The following is a 19,467-nucleotide window of genomic DNA, read 5'->3' on the forward strand; positions in this document are numbered from 1 at the left end:
AGAAAAAGCTGATTGAACTGACATGCAAAGCCATCAGTTTTTTCCTGAACAGATCCTGACACAACCCGTATCGCTTGTGGGAAAGAGATCTAAATTAGTAATGTGCAAGTTATGCTAAATATTTTTTTCACAAAACTATGTAGAAATCTGCTCAGCTCTTCCTGCTCTGTAACATGCCGCCCCTAGATGGGCCCGGTTCGCTGTAAGGATGTGTCCTGTGCCATGCTGTTGCTCCCATAAAATTGCTGGTTATTACATTATCTTCTACAGTTGCATTACAACACAATGCTATTATATTTGTCAAGAGCAATTCTTGTTCTTTCAGCTTCTCCAGATTGTGCCAGAACCGTCACTGATGACGCTGATTATGTCATTAAAGTGGTAAGTTTACTTATTTTTTCATCCTTTTCTTTTCTTGTTTTGTTCAATTTACTGTTACTTTAATTTGCCACATGAATGAAAGGACTTTTCATAGGGTTGTCCACCTTTTATACCTTGTTTTTATACTGAGGTTCTTAAAAGGGGGTTGTCTCATTTTAGCAAATGGCATTTGTCATGTAGAGAATGTTAATACAAGCCACGTACTAATGCATTGTGATTGTCCATATTGCTTCCTTTGCTGGCTGGATTCATTTTTCCATCACATTATACACTGCTCGTTTCCATGACCAATCCAGCAGCGGTGGTCGTGCTTGCACACTATAGGAAAAAGCACCGGCCTCTCTGGTGTCCGGGACCATGGGAGCGCACATAGGCTGGTGCTTTTTCCTATAGTGTGCAATCACGACTATCGCTGCTGGATTGATGGGTGGTCATAACCATGGAAACAAGCAATGTATAATGTGATGGAAAAATTAATCCAGCCAGCAAAGGAAGCAATATGGATAATTACAATACATTAGTAAGTGTTTTGTATTAACGTTCTGTACATGATAAATGCTTTTTACTGAAGTTAGACAACCCCTTTAATCTGGGATGTGAGTGTAGGGAGGTTGCACTGCAAGGTGATACTAGATAGACAGGAAGCTCCCTGCAGAGGAGTAATTCTTCAATGCATGTACCACCCCTTAATGCTATGTGTTATAGAGGGCGCATCTACACGTAAAGGAATTGATGCAGATTGTCCACCTAGATTTGCCAATGCAAATTCGACAGCGGATAACAGTACACAGATTGAATGACATTTGTACAAATGTCTTCCACAGACTACCGGAAAATGACTTCCCGTTTTGATGGAATTTTTGCCGCTTTGTTGTGGAATTTCACTGTTGAGTTCAATGGAGAAGTCAAAATCCGCAACTACCCTCAATTGTTGCACATTTTGCTGCAGCTTACCTGTAGATCTGCAGCAACATCTGCAAGTCTTAAATAAAATATTTTTTTTAAAAATACCTTTTTTAAGATGAAAACCATATACTCACCTTTCCTGGTGCTTCCCTGGCTATCTTGCGTGATCCCATGTCAGGCCTCTGTACAACCTGTTCTCAAGTGGTGACATCTGGTACTGTAATTGGCTGCAGCAGTCATATGGGACAAGGCTTGATCATAGGCTCGGTTGCACAGGGACTGGCAAGGGAGCCACATAACGATGAGGTGGTGGATATCCTGTTTTCTTATGCGCATCCCATGTAAAATCATGTGCTAAACTTGTTAACTTACCATTTTTTATCTGATTCTAGGAAAACTTTGAAAATGGGCCATTATTTTGTGAACTGAAGTTTTATCAAAGAGCCGCCAAACAAGACGATGGTAGGAAGATGATTTAAGTCCTTAGGGGTTTGCAATAATCCCATTATGGTTGCGATGTGTGAATAAACCTCCTAATATACTGGTACAGAATTACCATGGTGGTATCATTGTGCAAAGTGGTGCACAAAATTAGGCAGAAGCCATTGCACTTCCCTCATGCCAGCACTGTAGTTGGCATCCATGAACGTAACTGACGAGCAGCAGTTCCCCAAAGTAATATTCTCCATTCTCTTTTGTCTGGTGAGGACAAAAGGTTGGGTATTTAATAAAACCACAAGGAGTGCACTAGGTGGGTGAGCAGTGTCATTGGATGTTTCCTTTCAACCTAACTTTTCAGACCTTTTCTCAATGGTCACTTTAGCTGCACCTGAACTAATGGGCAAATTACTTTAATTAAGCATTTTTATGTTCTACATCCTAAAAGCCCTGCAACTAGGGGTCTCTCTTTTAGCTAATTGGCAGTCCAGTCACTGTTAGGGCACATTTACACTGCGCTGAAGAGCAGATGATCGGAAGAAAGTGTTCCTTCCCAACAATTGCCTGCTCATTATTGGAGGTGACCCCGCTATATACATGCAGCGATCCCCTCCACAGTATAAGGCCTCATGCACACGACTGTTGTGTGCATCCGTGTCCGTTGTGCCGTTTTTCGTGATTTTCTGCGGACCCATTGACTTTCAATGGGTCCGTTGAAAACTCAGAAAATGCACCGTTGTTCATCCGCGTCCATGATCCGTGTTTCCCGTCCGTCAAAAAAATAAGACCTGTCCTATTTTTTTTGACGGACAACGGTTCACAGACCCATTCAAGTAAATGGGTCCGTGAAAAAACACGGATGCACACAAGATTGACATCCGCGTCCGTGATCCGTGGCCGTAGGCTACTTTCATACAGACGGATCTGAAGATCCGTCTGCATAAAAGCTTTTTCATGACTGCCCCCTGCTGCCTGGCAGCACCCAATCTCTTACAGAGGGCTGTGATCAGCACAATTAACCCCATTGTATTAATTTCATTGGTGGCCAGTGTGCACCCCCCTCCGTCCCCCCCTCCCTCCCTCTATTGTATTAATATTTCATTGGTGGCCAGTGTGCGACAGCGCAGCAGGTAAGTATGATGCTTCTAATATTGCTAAGTAACCATGGCAACCAGGACTGCAGTAGCGTCCTGGTTGCCATGGTTACCGATCAGAGCCCCAGCGATTAAACTGGGACTCCGATCGGAACTTTCCGCTGCCACCAATGAAATTAATACAATAGAGGGAGGGAGGGGAGGGGAGGGCCGCACTGGCCACCAATGAAATTAAAACTGGGGAGGGAGGGGGGTCTGCCACCTGCTGCCTGGCAGCCCCTGATCTCTTACAGGGGGCTATGATACACACAAATAACCCCTCAGGTGCGGCACCTGAGGGGTTAATTGTGCGGATCACAGCCCCCTGTAAGAGATCGGGTGCTGCCAGGCAGCAGGGGGCAGTCATGTACACAGTTCGTAGTATATTCTAACTTGAAGCGGGAACTATGGGAACGCCTCTGTGTTACAATATACTGTCGGATCTGAGTTTTCACGATCTAAATCAAATCCGATGGTTTTTTCTACCATAGAGGCGTTCCCATGGTGATGGGGACGCTTCAAGTTAAAATATACCATCGGATTGGAGAAAACTCCGATCCGATGGTATAATAGAGACTCCTGACTTTACATTGAAAGTCAATGCAATTGCACCATATTGTGTCAATGTCAAACGGATCCGTCCCCATTGACTTGCATTGTAAGTCAGGACGGATCCGTTTGGCTCCGCACGGCCAGGCAGACACGAAAACGACTTTTTCCTTCATGTCCATGGATCCTCCAAAAAAGGAAGACCCATGGAAGAAAAAACGGACACGGATCACGGAACCCGTTTTTACGAACTGCAAAAAAAAACTTCCGTGTGCATAAGGCCTAAGGGTGAGCAATGGCTACTGCATATAGCTGCATTGTTTTGGGGCAGCAGAGTGCTGTTTAGACAGCACAATCTGTTGCTCAGAAACAATGATTGAGGAGTCCACACCAACAGTAATTTCACCCAATGAAGAAATGTTTTGCTCGTTCATTGGGTGGTCTGTGGCAGCTTTAGACGGACAGATTATCGTGAACGAGCGTGGATTGTTCTCTGTTGATGTCTATGGAAATTCTTACTACATGGCTGCTAAAAGTACAGTATATGGCACCAAAGTCTATAGTTAAAAAAGTTTGTAGCCAATTCACCCTTCCTTGTGCTTCAGGATCTATGCTGCACGGACTCCACTTGTAAACCTAGAAAACTAAGGTAGAAAAAAATCCAGCATCTCACAATGCAGAAATCAAGGATTTAGGCAAGAAAATCCATACATAAAAGCTTCCATGTTCTCACTCATGGCACCAAACTCTACAGTGATTTATTTATTTTTGCATGTATTTCTCATTTTGGAAATAACAGAGAATAACGTCTAGAAATTGTAATAAATATAGTATGAAATAATAGAGGAAGGGGTAACACTAATAGAGACTAACAGGGAATGAAATAAGCAAATAATGAAACCTAAATTGTAATCATGTCTGGATAATAATAGTAATAATACAGCTTGTAAAGATTGCATTACTGTCATCCAACATGTCTGACCAGTTTACAGAATCTGGAGGGAGGAGTACCAATAAAATGCTGTTCCTATCTTAATAATGTGTTTTCTTATTCTGAAATGTTTTAATTCACAGTCAAAAAATGGATCCATAGTCACAAGCTGGACTACTTAGGGATTCCTAAATACTGGGGAACCGGAGAAATAAGTTATAATTCAAGGTGAGACTGTAGCTAAGAATATAAAAGTTTTTTCTTTGAAGGATCTGTGATTAGATATGAGCGAACGTTTTCAGGTTCGGCGTTCGGGCGGTGGAGGAATTCCGTTATAGATTCCGTTAGCACGGAATATAATGGTTCGCTCATCCCTATGTGTGATTAATCATTTTCATGGGGGTTTAGTCCTTTTAAAGGAAAACCTAATGGGTTAAGCTGCAGATAATAACTACACACCTGGAGCCATTGTATCATATGAACCCCCCAGTGCTGGTTCACAGTTGTGTCCAGCCCGGGGGACAAAATGGCCGAAAATTGGTGAAAGAAAGTAAAAAAGTGGTGAAAACTTGTGGATTTTTTTTCTCATCCGTATCATTGGGGGACACAGGCTTGACCTTGGGTATAGCTGTTGCCACTAGGATGCGACACTAAGCACAAAAGTGTGAGCTCCTCCCTCTAGCTCTACCCTTCCTACAGGGACTAAGCTAAAACAGTTTTAGCTTAGTGTCCATAGGAGACAGACCTCCCTGTTTTGCAGGTCTGTGGATTTTATTTATTTTCCTTTTTTTCTTTTCTTCTAGCGGGATTACACCCAGGAGACCAGGGGTCCCTAAGCCTGCTGCTCCTTCCCGGTCTCCAGAAGACGAGGAGGACCAGAGGTTCCTAAAGCCTCTGCATCCCGCCAGCCTTCGGGTCACCACTGCCATCCCCTCTGTTTCCGGTGTAGCAGCACGCCCGCCCCCACCTGTTTCTCTCTCTCCTCCCCCATGGCCGCTTGTAAATGAAGGCCCCGGGGACACTTCACATGTGACAGCACGTTTGTTGTCTACCTGTTGAAGTGCCCTTGCGGTCTTTGCTACGTGGGTGAAACCACTATGCGCATGAAGGAACGCTTTGGGAAACATAAATCCACCATACGTAACGAGAATCTACTACTCCCCATTCCTCAACACTTTCACCAGCAGCAACACAATGCCTTACAACTCCGGTTCCAGATCATTGAAGAAGTTATCTTACCTAGACTGGGTGGGAACCGGGCAGAAATGTTGCTCAGACGCGAAGCATTCTGGATCCATCGGCTACAGACATTGACCCCTAAGGGGTTGAATCGGGGCTATGCCACTAACAGCTTCTTATAAGAACCCTTTATTTCATATCTTGCCTCTCTCTCTCCTGGCTGCACACTGTTGCGATATTCAGTAATTAGTGAATGTTGTCACAATGATATACTCACTTGTATAATATATGTAATTCATTCGCAACATCGTTTTTTTCCACAGTGCAATTGAAACTTACCATCTAGGGCATGACCTCTGTGAAGATTTAACAGGAGGCATCCACCTACACTGTTTACGTGACTCCCCGGAAACGTGATGTCATCATCACACGACTAGGGGCGGGCTATTTAAACCTGTTTGTTTGTTCTTCCACTCCCACCAGCTGCTCACTCTCTGTTTGAAAAAGGCACATGTGAGTGCCGAAACGCGCGTCACCTAAACATGAGTGACCAATAAATTCCTTAAAAGAAAAGATTACTGGAGTGCTGGTTCTTTTCTACTTTGCAGTCTTCCAAACTGTCCGCTATGGTAGACAATCTCATTCCAGCGGTTATAGAAACCTTACAGGTTGCGACCCTACGCCCTCATCTGTCGGTTCTAGGTTTTCCTTCAGGCGATCCCGTCGCTCGTTAAAAGTTTACCCCATCCACCCGGAGTTTGATTCCATCCCTTTCCAAGGAATGGAACTTCCCTTACAGGCGTTTTGCTTTGCCAAAACGCTTAGACATCTTATATCCCTTTTCAGAGGATTTGAAGAAGTGGTCCTCCTCTCCTGTTGTTGACCCTCCGGTATCCCGCCTGGCTAAGAATACCACCTTGCCTATGGCGGATGGGGCTTCCTTCTCTGACGCCAGGGAAGAAATTGGAATTATTTGCCAAATCTGCCTTTAAAGCAGCTGGCACAGCCCTACCCCTGTTTTTGTCTCTACATGGGTCAGCAAGGCTATGACAGTCTCCGGTGGTGTACAGTTCGGGTTCAATCCGACAACTCCAGGGCAGTCTCATATCTAAATCACCAGGGTGGCACCCAGAGCCCCGCAGCCATGTCGGAAGCAGCGCTCATCCTCTCTTGGGCGGAGAGCCATGTCTCAGCTCTGTCAGCAGGTCATATCCCCGGCGTCGACAACTGGATCGACAACTTTCTTAGCCAAAAGAGACTCGATCCTGGCTAATGGGGTCTACATCAACAGGTAGAGAACTTCAAAACCCGTGGACGCAGTTTACATTTCCTTACGTGTTCCCTCCTCTTCCGCTCATTCTGCGTGTTCTCCAGAAAATCGGGTCCGAAGGTCTGCCCGTCATTCTCGTAGCCCCGGACTGGCCACGCAGAGTATGGCACGCATCCCTTGTCTCCCTCCTCGCCGACGAACCCTGGTGTCTTCCCATTTGGGAGGACCTCTTGTCGTAGGGACCGATCCTCCACCCGAATTGAGGGTCGCTACGTTTAACGGCATGACTGTTGAAAGCCACCATACTAAGGGCTCGGGGTTTCTTGGATGCTGTTGTCCAGATCATGATTCAGTCTAGGAAGCCATCGTCCTCCCAGATCTATCACCGGACCTGGAAGTCCTACTTTAGTTGGTGCGAACGCCACCAGTTGTCTCCCATTCGGTTCTTGTTGCCGCGACTCTTCTCTATCCTGCAGTCGGGCATGGACTTGGGGCTGGCTCTCAGTTCCCTCAAAGGGCAAGTTTCGGCCATTTCCATTCTTTTTCAGCGGAATTTGGCTTCACTTTCTGCGGTTCGGACCTTACCAGCCTCCGTTGAATACTTGGGACTTTAATCTGGTGCTCAGTTCTCTCCAATCCTTTTCGTTTGAGCCTTTGCAGCAGGTGTCCCTTCGCTTCCTGTCCTACAAGGTGGCCTTTTTGGTAGCAGTCACTTGCATCCGTAGGGTGTCGGAACTAGCGGCTCTTTCTTGTCGGTCGCCCTTCCTTATCCTCCATCAGGACAAGGTAGTCCTTTTTCCGGTCCAGTCCTTCCGAAGGTTGTGTCTGCATTCCATCTCAAATGAAGAGATAATTCTCCCTTCCTTTTGTCCTGCCCCGTCTCATCCTCATGAGCAGTCGCTCCACACTCTGGATGTGGTTCCGGCCATTTGCATCTATCTGTCTCAGACGTGCTCTTTCCGACAGATGGATTCATTATTCGTCATTTCAGAGGGACCGAGACGAGGGGTGGCTGCGTCCAAAGTTTTCATTTCCTGATGGATTTGTTTGGCCATTGTGGAAGCGTACCGCATCAGTGACCGGGCTCCACCCTTCCGGGTTACTGCTTATTCTGCTCGGGCAGTGGGGGCCTCTTGGGCAGTACATCATGGGGCTTAGGCCCTTCAGGTGTGCAGGGCGGCTACTTGGTCGTCTTTGCACACCTTTTCCAAATTTTACAGAGTGCACACCTTTGCATCTTCTGACCTTCTCTGGGGCATAGAGTCTTGCAGACGGCGGTTCTTTGATTGGCCGGAGTGTTTCTTCGTTTATGACCCACCCCTGGGACTGCTCTGTAACGTACCACGGTCAAGCCTGTGTCCCCCAATGATACGGATGAGAAAACTAGAGTTTTGTACTTGCCGTGAAATCCGTTTCTTTTCCGTTCATTGGGGGACATAGCTCCGACCCATTCTCTCTGGTCATGGGCCTCGTTGTGGCCTGCGGGATTCTGGGTTTGTACATTGTTTGGTTTTCCTATTTTTCCTTTTGCTTCTCCTACTGCTTTTGCACAAACTGTTTTAGCTTAGTCCCTGTAGGAAGGGTATAGCTAGAGGGAGGAGCTCACACTTTTGTGCTAAGTGCCGCCTCCTAGTGGCAACAGCTATATCCAAGGTCAAGCCTGTGTCCCCCAATGAACGGAAGAGAAACAGATTTTACGGTAAGTACAAAAATCTAGTTTTTACACCTGTCCAGGGTCCATAGCCCAACAGAGAAACGTTGAACCCAGATTTTCACCCAGGCAACCCGCCTGACAAGAGCATCGGAGCTGAATCACTCAAGACAAATGCATTTTCAGGAGATCCGGTAACATACTGGGCTCTCCTTAGGGCTGCCAGGCGGAGGCTTCTGCCCAGCAGTGTGTTCGAGACGTCACCGGCACTGATGGGCGGGCCTATCAGAACCGGTGACGTCACAAACACACTGCTCCGGTGGAAGCCTCCGCCAGGCAGTGTTATTGTAAATAAAAAAGCCCTTGCCCTGCGCGATCCTGCGCAGGGCAAGGGAGAGCATCAGAGCATGAAATGCTTCGATGCTATTGTCAGGGGGGCTGCCTGGGTAAAAATATGGGCTGAACCCGGACAATCCCTTTCATTGGTGATACGTAGGTATTCTCATAAACAGTATCAACAGGTTAAACTCAACCTAACAGCCTTACCTGTGTCTTCAAAATATAAATTTTTCAGTTTACCTATAACTTTGTGATACAGCATAGTGGTCCAGCATGGATCACTTTTTTCCTCATACTTATTGAACTCGTTCCCATATCTTCTTGATCACCTAGGTATATTCTGATCATTATCTCTGTATAAAAATCATTGTATACTGTATGCAGCTGGTGATGATGCTGTACAGGCCCAGCATAAAACTGTGAACGTCCCCTGGAGACTCCAGTTATTATACATATATTTCCTTCTATAGTCACGTCATGGCCATCTGCCATTGTATTTGTCTTGATAAGGGGTTAAATGTAAGTCAGAGTCTAGATTTGTTCTTTTTATCCCTATTAGCAGTTACAGATTCATGGTGGTGGATCGGCTCGGTACAGATCTGCACAAGTTGCAGCATAACAACAGTGGCAGATTGCCTGCAAAAACAGTAATGCAAATTGGCATACGTATGGTAAGTAAATAATGCATTAGGGCCTTAATGGGGAATTGCACCATGTAGTTATCATCTTGCATGTCAAAGGGACATATCGAAAGATAACACCAGGGAGGGTTGATTAACTAGAAAATTGCAGAGCCTGCACATGCATGGCTTTCTCTCTATTCACATCGGGGCCCCGTTCTTGAGATAGGTGCAGGTCCCAGAGATGGGACCTGCACCTATCGGACCTCAAAGGCATACCCTATCGATATGCAACGGATGTCTAGATTGAAATACCCAGTTTCCGATACTGATGACCTATTGAAATACCCAGTTTCCGATACTGATGGACCTATTCTTAAAATAGGTCATCAATCTCAGATCATCGGGGGGGAGAAAATGCAGCACTCCGGCGAGAAAGAGTAGTTACACTGTAATTACACTGGCGCTGCAGTGCCAACGGCGAGCAGTGTTCTGGTGCCGGGTGTCAGGTCCCCGCTGATCTGATATTGACAACGTATCCTGAGGATAGATCATCAAAATTGGAGACTGGATAGCCCCTTTAGGAGATTTGGAAAAAAATAGACCCAAAACTGGTGGAAATTACGATTTGATCTATTGAATTCAGCAGAGAAATTTGTACATGTGAACAGTTTGAGTCATACACAAAGCCAATGAGACATGCATTATTTTTCACAATTTCACAATTTCCATTTGTTATTTGTTTTACAGCTGGATGTATTAGAATACATTCATGAACACGAGTATGTACATGGTGATATTAAAGCAGGAAATGTTCTGCTTCACACTTCGGATGCCAACAAGGTAACAGTGTTTAGTTTGCACTAATGAATATTGGGCATGTTTATATAAGATGCACCGATACTGTGGTAAAACTGCCCCATTGTGCCTAAGGGTACGTTCACACAGCAGATTTTGACTCCACAGCGTACTCCATGGCAGAAACCGTTGCATTTTTGGGATGCTGCGGACCTGGATGCGGCTTAGACACACCGAATGGAGCTAAACCACAAGCGGACACCTACCCAGCTGTGCAAATGGAAGCCACTCCAAAATTTCTACAGCATAAATTGACGTGTGAACGGGCCCTAATGCTTAGACTGCATGCTGAGTTTATACTCTATTGGAATCCTTGGGGACATTTTCCACTTTTGATCTACCTTTGTGCCATGCTGATTGACACTGCTAGGATGCAGAAATTTCCACACCGAAGATACGCTATTTAGTTGCACTAGGGCATGCTGACAAATGTCCTCCCTCCCTATGGCATCCAGTGAACTGACCACTGAGAGTTTCTAACATGCCTGCATAGGAGACAACCTCTTTGTGTAAATGGGGTGGCGGGGCAAGTATGGGTCAGAGCCTCACTACCAGGTTTATATGCAGCTGTGCTCAGTTCAGGAAGCACCATAAAGGGGTTGGCCCATCTTGTACTTTATTTGCATATCGCTAAGATATGCCACCAATATCCGATAGGTTCCGGTCCCACCTTTGGCACCCCCATCTATCTCTAGAGCAGGGCCCCCAAAACGAAGGAGAGTTCACCTCACATGCGCGACATGCTCTCTTTTCACTTCTACAAGAGTTCCGAAAAGAGCAGAGTGCATTCCGCAAGCACGGCCCCCACTTCATTCACCTCTGTGGGAGTTCCGAAAATAGCCGTGCTCACGCTCTGTTATTTTTAGCGCTCCCTCGTTCACTTTGGGGGGGCCGCATTCTACCGATAGGTGCGGGTTCAATCTCTGTTGGACATTGGTGGCATATTCTAGCGATGGGCCAACCCCTAAAAGGAGAAAGAGAGGGCTTGTATTTTAAACATTTACGGTAAATGAAAAGCCCTCCAGTCTATAATAGTCAATGGGGGACATTTATCAATGGAGTAATTTGCACAAAAAAAATATTTGCGACATTTTAACGCCAATAGCACTAAAATGTGACTTTTTTTATACTGAAATGCGCCATTTCTGAGAACCCTGCCGGATCGGACTTGCGACTTTTGAAACATATTTGTGACATTTCCTATGGTGAATTGCGACTTTTGTCTCAGACTCCCAACGTTCTTGTTGAATGTCAATTTACTGACAAAACCCTGCAGTTTAGCTCATTTATATTAGATAAAAATAAGTGCATCCTGCTTTAATACTTACCTATCACTTGTTCCCCCGACAAGTCGTTTTTTTCTTTTCATAAACGGGACATTTTGACACAGTCATATTTCTCGTACTTTTTTCCATTGGGGGACACAGACCATGGGTATAGCTTAGAGGTATTAGTAGGAGGGACACTATGCAAATATAAAAGAGAGCTCCTCCTCCTCGGGCTATACCCCCAGGCTCCACCAGGAGGAACTCAGTCTTTGCTTAGTGTCTGGTGAAAGAGGATGACACTTATTGATTCTTCTCCTTTTTGTTATTTTCTTCTAGATGGGGACACAGGTCGGCATAGCGCTTTCCTGGTTCCCCGTGGAGTGCCTGCTGCCGTCTTTTGGACGCTGCCTGGCTGGCTCAGTTTTCCCCCAAGAAGACAAGTGGATCCGGGCTCGACCTGTTAGCTCCGGCATCCCACCAGCCCCTGGGTCACCTGCTGCCGCCCTCCATCCAGAGCACTGTACTCAGGTGAGTCAGATGTCTGAAGAGGTGAGCCCAGCTGGTACTGAACAGAGGGAGAAGACTTCAGGAGCAGATAAGTATACTACAATCCTCTCTGCTCCCCTCCCCTTTCTCCCTGCCTGATACCTATGGGCCGCCTGGGTGAACTGGGGAATTGGGTGTATTCCTGTCTGGGGTGCTGGGGTATCTGGAGGCACTTTACTAAGGGGATCTTCTCTGCAGCCCTCTCGGCTCCCTTCTATGCGGCATGTCTGTTCTCAGAGCGGCGCCGGTCCAGCTGCGGGTCTCCCGCTTCATTCGGCGGCCTCCGACACCACTGCAGGGGGTGCCGTACCATTCATTAACCCCCGCTACGCCGCGTTTGGCGCCGGGGGACATTTTTTCATATGCCGCAGGAAGTGGAGCGCGCGCTCTTTTCACACTTCTATGATGCGTCCTGGGGGCGGAGCCTAGCGCTTTGCTCCGGCTCCTTCCTCCGCCTGCTGCGAAGCTCCTCGCGCCGTGTGGCTGTCCCCTGCTCCTCTCTGGTGTTGTTTTCTGTGCCGTTGCCTGGGTGGTAGGACTTTTCAGCTTCTAGCTGCAGCTGGTAGTTTCTTTTTTTGTGGTTGCCATCATGCCTAAGCCTAAGTCTGCTAAGACCTCTTCTCAGACCCCAATGGGGTCCTGTATGGAGTGTCTGCTACCACTTTGTCACTGGTACCTGTGCATCCTGCTCTGCCCCTGGACAGGATCACCTTTCTCCCCCTTCTCTTGCCCAGACCAGCCCCCGGCATCCGCCATGTCCAGTGCGGCCGCTGATTTGGCCTTAGTCGCTAAGGCAGCCATGTCCTTTATGGAACGTGTGGCAGTTTCCAATCCTGTGGCGCCAACCACTCCGTCTCCTCGCAGTGGTTCCCGCAGAGGACGCCTGACTACTAAGAGGCAGCGTGAGCGGCAGCATCCTTCCTCGGATGACTCCGCTTCCCCCCCCCCCTCGTCTAGAGGCGTGTTCGGATGACTCTCCCCCCCCCCCCCCCCCCCCCTTAGGGAGCCAAGTCTGAAGGGGAATTGTCTGGCTCGGACGAGGTCATGGAGCAGGACCCTCTGCCTAAGCTCTCCACCATGGTGGCTGACTTAGTAGCGGCTGTCCGTGACACCTTTTAATCTCCAAGGGGTTTCTCCTCCTTCCACTAGTAGAGAGTTCGCCCTTCCCCCCCCCCCCCCCCCCCCAAAAATGGAGGCTGCCGCGTTTCCTGTCCATGAGGAATTTTCCGCGGTCATATCCAGGGCCTGGTACCGTCCTAATCCAAAAATTTTTGCCACCAAACGCATGGATATGCTTTATCCTTTTCCGGCTGACAGTGTGGAGAAGTGGTCTTCTCCCCTAAGGTGGATCCCCCGGTGGCCAGGTTAGCCAAAACACGGCCCTCCCTGTCCTAGACGGCTCCTCTCTGCAGGACGCCGTGGACAGGCGCCTAGATTCTCTTTCCAAATCCATTTTTTCACTGGCGGGCATGTCCCTGCGACCTGCCTTTGCCTCGGCATGGGTGGCCAGAGCTCTTTCGGTGTGGTTGCAGTGTCACCACTAAGACCTGGCAGAACAAGATACATCTGCTGACACACTGGATTTGGTTCTCTAGATGTCTCAGGCCTCTAAGGTCCTCTGTGAGGCTTCCATGGACATTGGTTCCCTCTTTGCCCTGCATTTCAGCCCTCTCGGTCATTCAGCGCAGATAGGTCTGGTTGAAGGTGTGGGATGCCGACGCTTCTTCCAGGCGTTCCCTTGCTAACCTCCCCTTTGAGGTTTCCAGACTTTTTTGGGCTCAACTAGACGAGTTTATCTCTGCCGCTACTGGGGGCAAGAGCACTCATCTTCCCCAACCTAGGTCCAAGCTCCCTTTTCGGACCAGGTCTTCCGGTTCCCGATACTGGTCCTTTCGCCGCATCTCTTCTAGCAGGACGTCAACTGCTTCCTCCGCAGGGGGGTCACAGGACTCCCGCAAGAAGCCCTCCTTCAAGCCCCAGCCTTTCTGGCGCCCGAGGGCGCAGTCGGCCCGCACTGCCGCTCCCAAGCAGTCTTCCGCATGAAGGGACACACCCACCCCTCGTGGTGGGGGGCCGCCTGTTCTCCTATCAGCAGGTTTGGAGGGCTCATGTTCAGGACGCCTGGGCTCTAAAAGTTGTAACGTCGGGTTACAAGATCGAATTTGCGTCCAGACCGCCGGAACGTTTTTTTCCCTTCTCGCATTCCGGGGGATCCGGCCCGAGCCTCGGATCTCTTGATGGCAGTTTCTTCCCTTCTGGACTGGGGGGTTATTACCCCAGTTCCCCCAGAGGAACAGGGCACTGGTTTCTATTCACACCTGTTCGTGGTCCCAAAGAAGGAGGGGTCGGTGCAGTCCGATCCTGGATCTGAAGCTGCTCAACAAGTTTCTGCGGATGCGGAGGTTTCGAATGGAATCCCTCTGCTCCGTTATTGTTCCTCTTCTTCCAGGGGAGTTCCTCGTGTCCGTAGACATCCAGGACGCCTATCTGCATGTCCCTATTGCAGAATCTCACCAACGATTTCTGCGTTTTGCCATTGGTGGCCGGCACTATCAGTTTGTCGCCCTTCCATTCGGGTTAGCGACCGCCCCTCGGGTCTTTACCAAGATCCTAGCGTCCCTCATGGCGCTTCTTCGCACCAGAGGCATTCCTTTGCTGCCCTACCTGGACGGCATCCTGATAAAGGCCCCCTCGCTTCCGCAGGCCGAGGACAGTGTCCGGATCACTGTTCAAACTCTGGAACAGTTCGGCTAGTTGATCAACTTCCCAAAATCCTCTCTCCTCCCGTCCCAGAAGCTCTCCTTCCTTGGGATGATTTTGGATACCTCAGCCGCCAAAGTGTTTCTTCCAGTCTCCAAGTCCTCCCAGATCCAGGGGGCAGTGTCGCACCTGCTGCGCTCCCCGTGTGTCTCCATCCGGGAGTGCATGCGAGGCCGTACGATATGCCCAGTTTCACACTCGTTCGCTGCAACAGGAGATCCTTTCCCTCGGGGTCTGGACGCTCGCATCCGCCTGTCTCTGCGGGTTCGGGCAACTCTTCCTTGGTGGATGTCCCCTATGAACCTGACGTCAGGAAGATCTTTCCTCCCGTTCTCCTGGATGATCGTCACCACCGATGCCAGCCTCCTGGGTTGGGGCTGCGTTCTCCTGTCCCGCACGGTTCAGGGGGTTTGGTCAGCGACGGAATCTCTCCTCCCGATCAACATCCTGGAGCTGAGAGCGATTTTCCACTCCCTCTCCCATTGGACTCCTCTCCTTGCCGGCCGCCCGGTAAGAATTCAGTCGGACAATGCCACGGCTGTGGCTTACATCAACCATTAAGGCGGGACCCGCAGCCGGGCGGTGATGCAGGAGGTGAGGAAAATTCTGCTGTGGGCGGAGTCGCATGTTCCGGTGTTGTCAGCTGTATGCATTCCAGGAGTAGACAACTGGACAGCGGACTTTCTAAGCCGCAACAAGGTGGATCCGGGCGAGTGGTCTCTGCATCCGGATGTATTCGAAGACGTCTGCCGCAGGTGGGGCCGTCCGGATGTGGACTTGATGGCATCCAGACTCAACAACAAGTGTTCCTGGCTCGCGCCCGGGATCCGAAGGCGTACGGGGTGGACGCGCTGGTGTCTCCGTGGCAGGACTTCAGCCTCCTCTATGTCTTCCCTCCACTTCCTCTGCTGCCAAAGGTTCTACGCAAGATCGAGGCAGAAGGATTACGATGGTTCTCGGACGTGGCTCAGATGCTGTCGGACGCCCCATTCCCTCTCCCCGACAGAGAAGATCTACTGTCTCAGGGCCCGCTCTTCCACCGGAATTTACAGTCTCTTCGTTTAACGGCGTGGCTGTTGAAACTGCCATCCTGAAGAAGAGAGGGTTCTCGGTGGTTAGAACCATGATTAGAGCGAGGAAGCTGGCTTCCTCCCGGATTTACTATCGCACCTGTAAGGCCTTCCTGACCTTTTGTGAGAACTCTGGTTCCCCTCCCCTTCGTTTTTCCATCGTTTCTGCAGTCTGGACTCGAGATGGGTCTGTCGCTGAGCTCCCTGAAGGGTCGGGTTTCGGCTCTGGCCGTCTTTTCTCAGAAGTCCCTTGCTCCTCTGGGTCCTGTGAGGACCTTTCTTCAGGGGGTGGCGCATTCGGTCCCTCCGTACGTCCCCCCTTTGCCTCCTTGGGATCTCAATTTGGTCCTGCACGCCCTCCAGACGGCCCCCTTTGAGCCTCTGAGGGGGGTCTTCCTGACCTTTCTCACCTGGAAGGTGGTCTTCCTTGTGGCCATAACTTCCATCAGGCGGGTATCGGAGCTGGCCGCACTTTCCTGCCAGGAGCCTTTTCTGGTTTTTCACCAGGATAAGGTGGTGCTCCGTCTGGTTCCCTCCTTTTTGCCCAAGGTGGTCTCTCCCTTCCACCTTAACGAGGATCTTGTCCTGCCCTCCTTTTGTCCTTCTCCGGCAAACCCCAAGGAATGCACTCTCCATTCCCTGGATGTCGTCCGGGCCCTGAAGGTGTATCTGACGGCTACCGCCTCTGTCCGCCATTCAGACTCCCTCTTTGTGATTCCCGAAGGACCTTGTAAGGGTCTGGCGGCCTCCAAGGTCACTGTGGCGCGATGGATCCGCTCGGCTATCTCCGCGGCTTATCGTGCTCGTGGTAGGGTTCCCCCGGCTCGGATTACCGCTCACTCCACTAGGGAGGTGGGGGCTTCCTGGGCAAGGCGCAATCGTGCCTCTGCATCTCAGCTGTGTAAGGCGGCCACCTGGTCGTTCTTACATACCTTTACGAAGGTTTATCAGTTGCATTCGCTGGCTTCGGCTGATGCTGTCTTTTGCCGCAGGGTTTTGCAGGCTGTGGTTCCTGTTTGACCGTTGGACGTTCCTCCTGGCGGTGATGATATTTTTTCCCACCCCATGGACTGCTTTGGGACATCCCATGGTCTGTGTCCCCCAATGGAAAAAAGTACAAGAAAAGGAGATTTTTTGTGAAACTCGCCTGTAAAATCTTTTTCTCGTTTTTTCCATTGGGGGACACAGCTCCCACCCATTCTGCCTGTTGCAGGAGGGGTTTTCAGTTCAGTTCTGTTTGTGGTTGGACCTCATGGGCTTTGGTCCAATGGCTTCCATTATTTTTTCTTGTCTCCTTCTCCTACTGCTTTTGCAACGCCTGAGTTCCTCCTGGTGGAGCCTGGGGGTATAGCCCGAGGAGGAGGAGCTCTCTTTTATATTTGCATAGTGTCCCTCCTACTAATACCTCTAAGCTATACCCATGGTCTGTGTCCCCCAATGGAAAAGACGAGAAAAAGATTTTACAGGCGAGTTTCACAAAAAATCTCCTTTTTTCTCCCATAAATGTGACTTTTTACACAAACCACCACCACATAAGGGGTTATCCAATACTATAAACTGCCCCCCCCCCCCGGGTCCTCACAATGAATATACTTACCTGGCTCCCCGCTCCCTGCGCCGCTCCTGGTCCCCGCAGCGTCGCAGCTGCTCCCCGTGCGCCAATGTGGTAGAGGCAGGCGGTGACTGGGACGAGCCTCCCTAGCCTCAATAGCTTCCCCCCGACACCGAATGTTTTCATCGGTGCATGGGAAGAAGCAGGAGCGGCGCGGGGAGCCAGGTAAGTATTTTCCCTGTGAGGGGCCCAGCATACCGGGGGAGGGGCAGTTTATAGTATTGGATAACCCCCTTAATTGTCCGCAACAATTTGAGCCATTTCAGCCGATAAGAGGATGATAAATGAGGCGTAATATGCACCAGTTTAATAGCCCCGCCCACTTTGATATTTATAACTCATCTCTGGCGTGATGCACTCTTTATGGTGAAAATTCTGAAGAAAACAGTTGATATATTTTGCGCAAATTAAAACTCCATTCTTTTTGGCGCGTTTTACACTATAATTCTGGCGCAACATGCTTAGTAAATGTCCCCCAAAGTCCTATAGTATTGCGCGGTTGAACCTGTACATGGTTAGCAGCTGGTTCCTTCATAGCTACTCCTTAGTATGTCTTTTTGATTCCGATATATTAATAGGATCGGTGCAGTAATCATGCTAATAGCCTGATGACTGGCATTCAGCTTTACATGACACATGAGACGGATAAAAATAAAACCCTACAATGACATAGTTAAGTGTCATTAGGTGCTCTTGCAGTTCCTACATTTTTCGGCTGACTCCATTTTCGGTGTTCCATCCGTTTCTGGGCTTTATTCGGTGTGATCTACAAGTCTATTTTTAGGTAAAGTGCTATTTCCTAAGTTTCCAGGCGCTAGATTCGTTCTCTGGATTCTTTCAGCAGTTGGAAGTGTTATGCAGATTAGCATAGATTAACCAATCTGACTCTCCATAAAGCATGCAGTAGCGTATAATGCCATTGGTTTGCTTACAATGGGGGATGATTTATTTTCAAGCAGGAAAACCACACATTGCTATTTTAACATGTTTTAACATATTTTAGCAAATAAAATGAGCTGCTTTGAATATGCAGCTGCTATGGAGATTGGATTTGGAATGAAAACATTGCCTTTTTTATTGGCGTTATCGTTTTTGACTCCTTTTCACATTTTTTTCTATTGTGCAGCCAGCAGCACTCCCAGCAGTAAATAGGGTTTTATTTAGGAACAGGTAGGCTTTTTCTGCAGAATCATTTGCAGCCATTGTACGCAGTAAACACTCATTAACCTCATAAACATTGATGCGTTGTCCGGACCCAGAAATGTTAAATTATCTTTCATAGTAAAATGTAAAAAAAAAATCCAATGTAGACTGTGGCATCGTACACAGATGTGTATAGAAATCTTGCCTTGAAACTGGAGATGCGGTTTGGTTTAAAAGGGTTATCCCATTAGTAGGGTAAAACATGGAAAATCAGATATCACATAGTACATGGCAGTCTCTTTCTAACACGCGTAGAACCAGCCATGTACCTCTCATGGATCCAGAGATCTCCTCATTAATTGCCGCATTTACTCTGCTAGATGTATTTCAAGCTTGTGGCTATAAGGGCATGCATTTTTTCATTGGTGGCAGTTGAAGGACGGAACTGACCATGTATGTCAACCTCAGTGAGCTGGACAGAGAATTTAGAAAAAGGGCAATCAGCAGGTGGCGCCATAGAGATAAGTTTTATTGAAGTGGCTATAATAAACATTTAATTACGGTACATGCAATTACAATTATTTAGATCCAGGTGCTGGTTTGAAAAATGTTGACTATTTTTCATGGGACAAGCCCTTCAAACTCCTAAAACTGAGTGTGTGCATAAGCTCTAAAGAGAAATTCCTCAATAGTGTTTTAAAAGTGTGAAAAGCAAATACCTTTGCTAAGCTGTCAGGGACTAAAATGAAAGGCCGCTTGTTATAAGCACTTGTGTTGCTGCTTTCTCTGTGACATTCAATTCCTGCTTGTTAG

At 48.3% G+C, this 19,467-nt stretch overlaps 1 protein-coding gene across 5 annotated transcripts in view; it reads left to right on the plus strand.

Moving 5' to 3' along the window:
• Nucleotides 1–19,467, plus strand: part of VRK2 (VRK serine/threonine kinase 2) — an 81,918-nt gene that overhangs the window by 8,373 nt on the left and 54,078 nt on the right. For 4 of the 5 annotated variants that reach the window (XM_044291819.1, XM_044291820.1, XM_044291817.1 and 1 more), the window contains exons 3-7: nucleotides 326–381; nucleotides 1,680–1,749; nucleotides 4,482–4,566; nucleotides 9,337–9,448; nucleotides 10,148–10,240. In XM_044291819.1, the coding sequence (XP_044147754.1) occupies nucleotides 326–381; nucleotides 1,680–1,749; nucleotides 4,482–4,566; nucleotides 9,337–9,448; nucleotides 10,148–10,240 (416 nt within the window). The remainder of the gene's footprint in view (nucleotides 1–325; nucleotides 382–1,679; nucleotides 1,750–4,481; nucleotides 4,567–9,336; nucleotides 9,449–10,147; nucleotides 10,241–19,467) is intronic. The other variant, XM_044291821.1, reaches the window with a different exon arrangement.

The sequence above is a fragment of the Bufo gargarizans genome, chromosome 4 (genome assembly GCF_014858855.1).
Source record: "Bufo gargarizans isolate SCDJY-AF-19 chromosome 4, ASM1485885v1, whole genome shotgun sequence".
Taxonomy (NCBI): domain Eukaryota; kingdom Metazoa; phylum Chordata; class Amphibia; order Anura; family Bufonidae; genus Bufo; species Bufo gargarizans.